Genomic DNA, 12,589 nt, shown 5'->3' on the forward strand with positions numbered 1-12,589 from the left:
GAAACTCATATTATTGTTATTTACTTGTGTTTAGAATGGTATAGAGTAATTGGAAAAAAAAACGAATCGTTTTGAAATATGCATCTGTTTTTAATTGCATTTATTAAATCAACCTCACCGGGCTGTACTTTAATGTACCGTTTTAGATACAAATGTACTGATTTAGATACATATGTGCCGTTTATAGTACATAAATGTCGTTTTAGCTACATATATGCCATTTATATTACATAAGTGTCATTTTAGCTACATATCTACCGTTTAATTTACACATGTGCAGTCTAGGATACATATATACCGTTTTAGTTAATATGCACATTCTTAATTTTATATGTACCATTTTAGTTACATATATACCGTTTTAGTAATTATTAGATATATACCGTTTTTCCTTTTGTAGATATCAACCGTTTTAGCTATATAAATACCATTTTAGTTACAAATGTACCGTTTTAGTGGCATATGTACCGTTTTAGATACATAAATGTTGTTTTAATTACATGTGTGCTGTTTATATAAGATAAGTGTCGATTTAGTTACATTTGTACCGTTTTAGCTACATATCTACCGTTTTAGTCACACATACACCATTTTACATATATATTTTTGTTCTCTTTACATGAGACCTATGTAGCGCTTTAGCTATATCTGTATCGGTTTAGTTACATATCTACCGTTTTAGATTACATAGTTACATATGTGCGGTTTTAATTACATGTACCGTTAAAGATACATCTTCTTTACATATAAATAGATATGACCTTATTATTTCATGCATGCCATTACATCATAGTTCCTAACAGAAAAAAAGAATTGATTTATATTCTTTCAAAAACACATCTCTTATTAACAAATGAATTTGCATGTTATTAGAACTTCAGTTAGATTAATCTTCAATGTATTATTTATTTAATTAAATAAGTAGATCTTATATATGTTTTGAATTTCTTTTATTTTGTTACAGTTTGGGCGAAAGCTGGGGTCAAAATGGTTATACAATGATGTCACGAAATAAGAGCAACCAATGTGGAATCTCATCGATGGCAACATTTCCCACCATGTAACTTTCATAGGGTTATGTGTCACTTATTCAGACGGCGAGCTATGCAATTAATTTTATTAAGTCATCTATATCTTGAAACATTTGCTTTGGACATGATGTCCACGATATATTTTGTTTTTTGTGTAGTCATTAATAGATCGACATGATTCTGACGTCACCATTCTCTTGTTTATTATCAGAAACCCGGTGTTTTTCAAACTAACATTTCATTTGATTTCCTCTTCATTATTTACCCTTCCTTGTGTATTTCCATTTAATTAAAAAGAATGTTGGATACTAATCAGAAGCAAGACAGACAAGGGCCATTACGCGTGGGGCTATAAATTGCGCATGCGCGAGTTGTCAAATCAATTATACACTTTTTATCTCTAGAAAGAAGAAAGAAAATAAATGGATTTTTCCCTTCCCTTTGCAAATCAGAGCTTACATAAAAAGTAAGTGAGAAAACAATAAGTTTGGCTTCAATTTGTGCTCACACTTTTATGGAAATGTGTCTAAGTTGTCGGTACAAATACAGTATTTTGCTAAATGTAATCACAAAAATACACATATTGTGTACTTTTCTGTAACAAAAAAGTAAAAACGGATATGAATATATAATGATACATTGTATGTTTTGAACGCAAGGCAATGCAAAGCAATGTCACCTTTTGTCATATGGATAGAAATTGCTAAGTATTAAGCACGTGACATTTATTAGATTCGATTAGGGTAAGCCAATTTCTTTTGAATCTCGTCCTTCAAATCTTGACTATTATTATCAGACTCAATTTTTTGCATAACTGAAATTAAAGAAACAATAAGTTTCTATATGTAGGCATCTAGTTAATATATTATATTATATGCAAATTTTATTAAAAAAACAACAAAATAATGTAATTGTCAACGTGCGTGTGTCTACATGTAAGCCTTGTATACACCTTTGATAGAACTCCAATTGTCACTTTGTTAACTTTGTTAAAATTTGTCAAAAGATTTACATGTGAAAGCTATTATAACTCTATCAAACGGAAGGCGGTTTGTTCTTCTAATGTTCCCGCTAATGGTGGGATACTACGTCATCGCGCACCTGCAAAATGCTCGATTCTATTGGTGTGGTCTTTTTCCAACTTTTAAGCAAACTCCCCGCAGCCGTTACTTCCCCTGATCAGAAACAGAAAGTAGCAAAGCGTGACGTAACGGCTGTGAGGAGTTTGACGTTAAAGCTGGAAGGTTTACCTCTCCTTTCGATTTGAAAAATAACTACTTTATCAGACTGCCATCTTTTCTCTTTAAAAAAAATACAGGGGAGACTAACACATATCAGCTTTAACTACTTCTAAGTTGTGTTATCTCCCTTTTCAAGCAAACGCTTTTTGAAAGTCAAAGTACATGATGATTGCTCCGCGTCCACAGGCGCGGAACTATTTGTGTTGACTATTTATTTTTGTCCATGGACCCGATTTTTTATCAGTTAATCCCTTCGATTTACAACAAAAAATAAATTCAAATCAAGTATTCCTTCCGATTTCTATTATGTAAAGGCATATGTTGGTTTACCCTTCGGTGATTTGCAGCATGTGATATTTGGCGTCCGCGCCGAAGCGCGGCGCCTATTGGAATGAAATGAGATTTTGTGAAAGGGCGACAGCAACTTCTCGAGCCTTTTATAGTTGCCAATAATAAAAGCCGATCATTCCGATCGGTATGAGGGTGCTTGATTATTAATTAGTCGCGATATGTACAATGAATGGCGAACTGGAGAATTTCGCAATGCAAACATTTTCAAATGAAATAACCTTTTCCGTCAATAAATCGCGCTCTTCGGGGTATTTTTGCTTATCATTTTGTAGTACACAGTGGGTTATTATGGTATGTTATTCCGAAAGCTGTTAATAGAATGATGAGTTGATGACCTAAATATTCCGAAAATCTATTTATAGAGGGATGTACTCCTATCGGTAATTCCCGGTCTCTCCCGGGATTTACTAATGACCGGCGAATAGTACCACACGTTTATTGTCCGGTCTCTCCCGGTTTTGGAGTAGATGTTTGATATCGTTACAGAACAGAACAAATATTTTACAGATAAATAAGCTTTTTTTCAAAATGAATGTTTGTCACTTAGTTTGGTTACAATAATTAATAAACACAGATCAACTCTCGAATTGATTGATTATTATTATACATAAACATACAATTCGAAAAAAAAAAAACAACAACACAAATCGCATGTTATATTTTATCTATATGAGATAAAAACAATTAATATGTACAATAATTGTGAAAAAATGTACATTTTTATGGCATTTATATGACACTATCAACTTTAAAACATTTTATTTAATTTGTTATTCGTGTTTAGTAAAGATTACGAGGAATTATTCAAAGTTACAAATCAGATTTTATGAATTATTCAATTGATTGATAATTTAAAAAATGATAAAGAAAAATACAAATGTACATGTATATGGTTTAAGAATAAACAATATTATATATTGAAAGATTAACCATGATTTACTGACTTTTTCCAGTTAAGTTTTGACTTATAATCGTCGATCATTATGACAATTGAATTCTTAAAATAGTAGTAAACGTAAAAACTCAGTATTAAAATAGCGCATAAAACACACACAAAAAAAAGAAAAGAAAACAATATTCATAAAATCTGTATTTTTTTTTTATTAAAATAGAAATTACATTTATTGTATAATAAACAATTATGCTCAACATGATCAACATGGTAATATAACAAGTGTCATATTGTTACTTAGTGTGAACAGATACCTTAAGAGGGGGTCCTCGCTAATAGCGATAACATAATAAGGGACAATTACACAAGTATGGTGTTAATCATGCGTTACACATATGGATCATAAATGATTGTATACATGTATATCCGTTGCTATTAATAACCACGATCATAAAAAAAAATAACAAGTAATATTCTAATTTCTAGCATGCCGATCAAAGTTATAAATAATGAACAATGTCTTTCGTCCGTTCATTCAAAAGTGATATACAATTCTGGTAAAACCCAATGAACCATTGAAAATTTTATAAGAATATCTTGTCATCATATATCTACTAGTTCATCTGCACCTGCTGTTTGGACGCCCTTTGATGCTTTGCATCAATGCTTTTCTTGTAATGAATAAGAACGGGAATACATTTCACGACTCAACCGCTGGGAAAGCAATATAAAAAACCAAACAAAAACTAAACTTAAATTCGATGATTTATTTCTTACATGTGTATCTTCTACAGGAAATTATTGTAACAAATAAACAAAAAGTAACAAAAGGGACTAATATAGTAGAATTACATGCATTTTTTAATGTCAAATTAAAAAATGGTTTCTATTAATACCTGGGATAAATATCTATAAGATAATGTATGATATAACGCTAAAATGACGATGTTAAAGATGATACACATACAGGTAGAAAACAGCCGTTTGGTTTCAGATTATGCTCCTATCATATTGAAATTATAAGAGGGAAGAATGCCGGTATTGATAGAAACATAAATAAGGTAACATTTGTTCTCATAATACTCGAGTCCGAATACCAACACTTGTTATGTTGTCTCACTTACTTGACAGAAATATAAGATTAATAATTTCTTTGCATGTAGAATATAAGACGACTAATGCACCTTTTTGAAAAAGCACGACGACGCATTTAAAACAAGAGTCCGCTGGGCGAGGATATTATAAATTATCGTGAAAGTATGCGTCTAAATCGGTACTTCTTTGTTTTGTTATCTGCATTTCGTTTAAAAAAACATTACTTGCGTAATACGTACTCTATTATGCTCTGATAATAAAACTACCGGGACAGTCATATTTCGTTCTAACATTGGGCCCGGAGTCACGCATTTTAAAAAACGTATAACAACGGCGCAATATTGTGTGTCGATATGGCAATATACATTAAAGTGAAACTATAGTCTCGATAAAATTAAAATAAGCTGAAAATGACATTTCATATCTATCTAGTTAAAGGGACTCAACTGAAGCTTATTGACTTGACGGTACGAATTTTTTTAACCTTATGATGAAAGTCTGCAAATTGTCAGGTGAAGCATTGCAACGTTCATTAATCAAATTGGGCCATAAGTCACACACACAAATGGAATATTCAATTTTATTCTGAGCATATATTTTTAATTTCCTTTACAGATTTTCCATGCACTTACTTCACTTGATCGATGAGAAATGACCTTTAAACAGAGAGAATGGTTATTGAGATAAGATATAACACAGGATCATATTCAAAAATTGTTTATATGCACATACACATGTTAAATGTTTCTTTTGCGAGACAAATACATTAAATAAGGGGAAAAAAACAATATATGACATAGATCAACTATATAAAAAGGATAAATCGTATCCTTATAAGTAGTATAGGGGTCGGTTTGGGGGCACGACTGCGCATGCGCGGCGCCATATTGGATTCTATTTTTAGAATGACATCATCGTTCTATATTTAGAAATTCATTTTTAATCTCCCGGAAGTATACGGAGCTGACTTGTATACACGATCTTAGGGCTTGAATCGCGGACATTGAAGGTCAGGTCCTCGGCCCTAGACGGGGAGATAATCACCATTATTATAACTACAGATAACCTTTGTATAAATACGTGCTTAACTACACATATCAATTAATAAAATCATTGTTCGAATAAAGTAGTCTCTTAACAAATGCAAACGGTTTAGTTATATTTCTAATTAGTATTAAAAACTGACTAAATATTAATATATTATTTTTAATGTGTTTTTCTATAAACATTCCAAATTAAAGAAAATACATTAGTAATAAGATATAATTGAAAACTGACTGACTAATTGACTCTCTATAATACTATAAACAAGACAATTAATTTATTACTTTAAATTTGTTAATTTTTAACATATAACAAAATATATGAAATTTATTTTCAATTTAATTCGATATTATGACTCTGTCAAATAATGTTTCTATATAAAATAATAATAAGGACATTTACTGTAAAATAATTTAATAAATATCTGCGTAAAATACATACATACGATGTTGACTCCTCGGCGGTCCGAATCCAAATGACACAAATCATCAGTGTATTATTTCTAAATGCTCTGATCACGAGTGTAAAGTCGCCACAATGTATGGCGTGTGTTTATTTAGGGACGGAAACACTAACAGTGGCCTATTGAAATGTTAAAGTTAATCACTTTAAAGTAGCCACTCGGTCTGGCGTATGTTTATTTAGGGACGGATATGCGGACAATGCTCAGTTTAACTGTCAAAGTTTACCCGTCTTAAGTAAAAGCGGGTAAGCAATAAGCTATTGAAGTGTCAGTTTACCACTGGGGCATAATTTTAAACTCATTTTCGAAAAGAAATGCCAACATGTTTTGAAAACTGATCATCACGAATGTGCAAAATTATAAAAAAAACAACAACTATAATTAATGTTAACTAAAACCGAACAAAAATACAACAGAAAAAGTGTTTGTCGTCTTTTGTGCAACATTTTACGATATACATTTTGATTTTTTTCGCATCAAATGATAGACCTGACAGAATGCTTCAAAATAAACCCTAGGTTCTCGATTCGATTTTTAGCCGTTCTCGAGTTATGGCCAATTAGCGATTTTTAAACCAATTTTTCAAATTTCATAAAACCCTTAGATTTATATGCCGTTTGAAAGATCTCTGCGAGTAGATACAGAAAATGTATTATTATATGGATCTATCTCTTACTATTTCTGAGATAGGAGAGTTTGAATATGGCAGACAAAATCACTCATGCGGAAAAACGCGCATAACATTTTCGTTTATGAACGAAACATAGTCGTGTTTGGTATCAAATTGAAGGTCTTGACGAGTACATTCAGACGCTATTGATAATAAAGTTTATACTGGATGTCAAAATCACTCATGCGTAAAAAATATATATATTGGTTACTAGAGCAACCGAATACGATATGATTTTTAATTGTTGACTACCAATTGAAAGAACAGTTCAAAACCTTTAATTTACACCCCCATTGTCGATTCGATTTTCAACTGTTACAGAGTTATTACGTAACAGCGATTTTTAAACCCTAAATTGCGAAAGTCAATGAAAAAAGTTACAACTGTTTACCAATCGATTCGTCTCGTCGCGCTGATTAAGAAAATATATAGTTTTATGGGTTTATCTTTTACCGTTTTTGAGTAATTCGAGTTTAAACTCACCGGAAGTGACGTCACAGAAATTTCAAAATCGATTTCTTCGTTATTACTTGACCGAATATATACGTGTTTGGTATCGTTGGAAAGCATTTTACCACACCTGTTACCTGACGCTTTTCAAAAAGCCATTGGACCAGAACTGAAATCACTGAAGCGTAAAAACGTGTTTTCTGTACCACGCCTGGACCGATCTAAGGCTTGTTTGGTATCAAATGAAATGTCTTAAGCCGCTCTTTATGAATACGGACTAAAATCGAAATTAAAATCACTCATGCGTAAAAATCATTAAAATAACTAAAATAAGCTTACTCCCAGTCGGAGAGATTACATGAATTAAGAGTGTAATTCTTTTAGTCACCGCCACCGCCGCTGCCGCCGCCACCGCCACCACGTGACGTCATGCTGAGACATCAACGTTATGTACATGGGAGTGATGACACTGTTGAAAATTCATCTTTTCTGAAGTGTCCCTATGAGTGATTTGTTGCGATAAAGAATCACTTCATCTTTTCTGAAGTGTCCCTATGAGTGATTTGTTGCGATAAAGAATCACTATTCATCTTTTCTGAAGTGTCCCTATGAGTGATTTGTTGCGATAAAGAATCACTTAGTATAGGGGCCGGTTTGGCCCCAAGACTGCGCATGTGCGGTGGCCATTTTGTTTTCTATTAATAGTAACTCATTTGCTTAGAAGAAATGACCTTACTTCACATGCACGGCGACCGTGTTGAATAACAGACGCGCGGCGACCATTTTGGATTCTTTTTTTAAGAATGACATCATCACGTTATAAATAGAAATAATATCTCCCGGAAGTATACGGAGCTGACTCGTATACCCGATCTTAGGGCGTGAATCGCGGACATTGAAGGTCAGGTCCTCGGCCCTAGACGGGGAGATAATCACCATTATTATAACTAGAGATAACCTTTGTATAAATACGTGCTTAACTACACATATCAATTAATAAAATAATTGTTCGAATAAAGAAGAGTCTCTTAAAAAAATACAAACGGCTTGATTTTATTTTTAATATGTTAATAATAAATTCTTATTTTATACATTCAATAAAAAAATATTACTTGTTGACTCCTCGGCGACCCGACTCCAAATGACACAAATCATCAGTGTATTATTTCTAAATGCTCTGATCACGAGTGTAAAGTCGCCACAATGTACGGTGTGTGTTTATTTAGGGACGGAAACACTAACAATGGCCTATTGAAATGTTAAAGTTAATCCCTTTAAAGTAGCCACTCGGTCTAGCGTATGTTTATTTATGGACGGATATGCGGACAATGCTCCATTCAACTGTCAAAGTTTATCCGTCTAAAGTAAAAGCGGGTAAGCAATAAGCTATTGAAGTGTCAGTTTACCACTGGAGCATAATTTTAAACTCATTTTCGAAAAGAAATGCCAACATGTTTTGAAAACTGATCATCACGAATGTGCAAAATTATAAAAAAAAACTATATTAATGTTAACTAAAACCGAACAAAAAAAAAAAACAACAGAAAAAGCGTTTTTCTTCTTTTGTGCAACATTTTACGATATACATTTTGAATTTTTTCGCATCAAATGATAGACCTGACAGAATGCTTCAAAATAAACCCTAGGTTCTTGATTCGATTTTTAGCCGTTCTCGAGTTATGGCCAATTAGCGATTTTTAAACAAATTTTTCAAAGTTCATAAAACCCTTAGATTTATATGCCGTTTGAAAGATCTCTGCGAGTAGATACAGAAAATGTATTATTATATGGATCTATCTCTTACTATTTTTGAGATAGGAGAGTTTGAATATGGCAGACAAAATCACTCATGCGGAAAAACGCGCATAACTTTTTCGTTTATGAACGAAACATAGTCGTGTTTGGTATCAAATTGAAGGTCTTGACGAGTACATTTTAGTCACGCGATCAAACCGGATGTCAATTCACTCGTGCGTGAAATCCATTTTTTCTCCTCAACCAACGGACCGATCTTATCAATACCTGTATCGAACGAATGGTATTACTCACTAGATTCAGAAAATGTATACTTTTGTATCGCTGACTCGGATAGGGACCGAGAAATGAAGTAAAATCACTCCAGCTTAAAATGTGGATTTACACCTTTATTAGTCAATATAACCCAGTCATGTTTGGTATCGTACGAAAATGTTTTAAGGCGCTCTTTATGAATGCGGACTAAAAATCACTAGTGCATAAACGCTCTATTTCTATTAAACATTCTTCATTGATAATACTGTACTTGAAAATATAAACTCAACTTACTGCGTTAATGATGTTAACTCCAAAACGTCCAATCACCAAATGACTGAAGTCACCACTGCGATACATAATACGCATGCGCTGATCTAAATTTTAGAAATGACATTGTCCCAATATAAAAGCAGTTTTCTCTTTTCTTTCGGACTGAATGTAACCAATCAGACAGAAGGATTATTTGACCAATTATTTTGGTCACGTGACTATTAATAAATAAATAGATGGATAACGTCATGCCAAAAGTAGCAGCCAATCAGATTTTAATACGTATGTATAAAAAAGAATATGTTTTTCTGCGTATATTTCATAAACATGTATGACTGGAAACAGGATATGTCTTCTATTTATCTCTTGCTCCTCCACCACCGCCGCCGCCGCCACCACCACCACCGCCACCGCCACCACCACAACCACCACCTCAACCGCCACCCTCAACCACTCACCTCCACCGCCACCACCACCTCAACCACCACCACACACCTCCACTACACCTCCACCACCATCACCACCTCCACCACCACCACCACCACCATCAACACCGCCCACCACAATCACACCACCACCACCATCAACACTGCCACCACCTCCAACGCCACCACCACCACCATCACACCACGACCACACCACACCACCAACACCGCCACCACCTCCCTAGCCACTACCGCCACCACCACCATCACACCACCACCGCCATCAACACCACCACCACCATCACACCACCACCATCATCAACACCGCCACCATCTCCCACGCCATCACCACCACCATCACACCACCACCAACACACCACCACCACCAACACCGCCACCACCATTACCATCAACACCGCCACCACCATCAACACCGCCACCACCTCCCACGCCACTACCGCCACCTTCTCACCACCGCCACCACCACCATCACCACGACCAGGTGGCGATGACGATGGTTGGGGTTGCGGCGGTGGCGGTGGTGTGAGGGTGGTGGTGGTGGTGGCGTGGGAGGTGGTGGCGGTGTTGATGGTGGTGTGATGGTGGTGGCAGTGTTGGTGGTGGTGTTGGTGGTGGTGTGATGGTGGTGGTGATGGCGTGGGAGATGGTGGCGGTGTTGATGATGGTGGTGGTGTGATGGTGGTGGTGGTGTTGATGGTGGTGGTGGTGTGATGGTGGGGGTGGCGGTGTTGAAAAGGTGGCGGTAGTGGCTAGGGAGGTGGTGGCGGTGTTGGTGTGGTGGTGTTGGTGGTGTTGGTCGTGGTGTGATGGTGGTGGTGGTGGCGTGGGAGGTGGTGGCAGTGTTGATGGTGTGACGGTGGTGGCGGTGTTGATGGTGGTGGTGGTGTGATGGTGGTGGTGGTGGTGGTAGTGGAGGTGGTGGAGGTGGTGGTGGTGGTTGAGGTGGCGGTGGCGGTGGTGGTGGCGGTGGTGGCGGCGGCGGTGGTGTAGGAGCAAGTGATAAATAGAAGACAGATCCTGTTTCCAGTCATACATGTTTATGAAATATACGCAGAAAAACATATTCTTTTTTTATACATACGTATTAAAATCTGATTGGCTGCTACTTTTGGCATGACGTTATCCATCTATTTATGTTATTAATAGTCACGTGACCAAAATAATTGGTCAAATAATCCTTCTGTCTGATTGGTTACATTCAGTCCGAAAGAAAAGAGAAACTGCTTTTATATTGGACAATGTCATTTCTAAATTTAGATCAGCGCATGCGTATTATGTATCGCAGTGGTGACTTCAGTCATTTGGTGATTGGACGTTTTGGAGTTAACATCATTAACGCAGTAAGTTGAGTTTATATTTCAAGTACAGTATTTTCAATGAAGAATGTTTAATAGAAATAGAGCGTTTGTGCACTAGTGATTTTTAGTCCGCATTCATAAAGAGCGCCTTAAAACATTTTCGTACGATACCAAACATGACTGGGTTATATTGACTAATAAAGGTGTAAATCCACATTTTACGCTGGAGTGATTTTACTTCATTTCTCGGTCCCTATCCGAGTCAGCGATACAAAAGTATACATTTTCTGAATCTAGTGAGTAATACCTTTCGTTCGATACAGGTATTGATAAGATCGGTCCGTTGGTTGAGGAGAAAAAATGGATTTCATGCACGAGTGAATTGACATCCGGTTTGATCGCGTGACTAAAATGTACTCGTCAAGACCTTCAATTTGATACCAAACACGACTATGTTTCGTTCATAAACGAAAAAGTTATGCGCGTTTTTCCGCATGAGTGATTTTGTCTGCCATATTCAAACTCTCCTATCTCAAAAATAGTAAGAGATAGATCCATATAATAATACATTTTCTGTATCTACTCGCATAGATCTTTCAAACGGCATATAAATCTAAGGGTTTTATGAACTTTGAAAAATTTGTTTAAAAATCGCTAATTGGCCATAACTCGAGAACGGCTAAAAATCGAATCAAGAACCTAGGGTTTATTTTGAAGCATTCTGTCAGGTCTATCATTTGATGCGAAAAAATTCAAAATGTTTATCGTAAAATGTTGCACAAAAGACGAAAAACGCGTTTTCTGTTGTTTTTTTGTTCGGTTTTAGTTAACATTAATATAGTTTTTTTTATAATTTTGCACATTCGTGATGATCAGTTTTCAAAACATGTTGGCATCTCTTTTCGAAAATGAGTTTAAAATTATGCTCCAGTGGTAAACTGACACTTCAATAGCTTATTGCTTACCCGCTTTTACTTTAGACGGATAAACTTTGACAGTTGAATGGAGCATTGTCCGCATATCCGTCCATAAATAAACATACGCTAGACCGAGTGGCTACTTTAAAGGGATTAACTTTAACATTTCAATAGGCCATTGTTAGTGTTTCCGTCCCTAAATAAACACACGCCGTACATTGTGGCGACTTTACACTCGTGATCAGAGCATTTAGAAATAATACACTGATGATTTGTGTCATTTGGAGTCGGGTCGCCGAGGAGTCAACAAGTAATATTTTTTATTGAATGTATAAATAAGAATTTATTATTAACATATTAAAAATAAAATCAAGCCGTTTGCATTTTTTAAGCGACTCTACTTTATTC

The 12,589-nt window shown here is 35.4% G+C and overlaps 1 protein-coding gene across 1 annotated transcript; it reads right to left on the bottom strand.

Annotated features, from left to right (window-relative positions):
• Window positions 1-9,997: 9,997 nt before the first annotated feature.
• Window positions 9,998-10,349, bottom strand: LOC132713967 (uncharacterized). The gene is made up of 2 exons (XM_060696706.1): window positions 10,218-10,349; window positions 9,998-10,186 (listed from the first exon to the last, which is right to left on the bottom strand). The coding sequence occupies exons 1-2, from the start codon at window positions 10,347-10,349 to the stop codon at window positions 9,998-10,000; spliced, it is 321 nt and encodes a 106-aa protein (XP_060552689.1).
• Window positions 10,350-12,589: the final 2,240 nt, after the last annotated feature.

Source organism: Ruditapes philippinarum, unplaced genomic scaffold (genome assembly GCF_026571515.1).
Source record: "Ruditapes philippinarum isolate M1 unplaced genomic scaffold, ASM2657151v2 ctg334_1_1_1_1, whole genome shotgun sequence".
Lineage (NCBI taxonomy): Eukaryota > Metazoa > Mollusca > Bivalvia > Venerida > Veneridae > Ruditapes > Ruditapes philippinarum.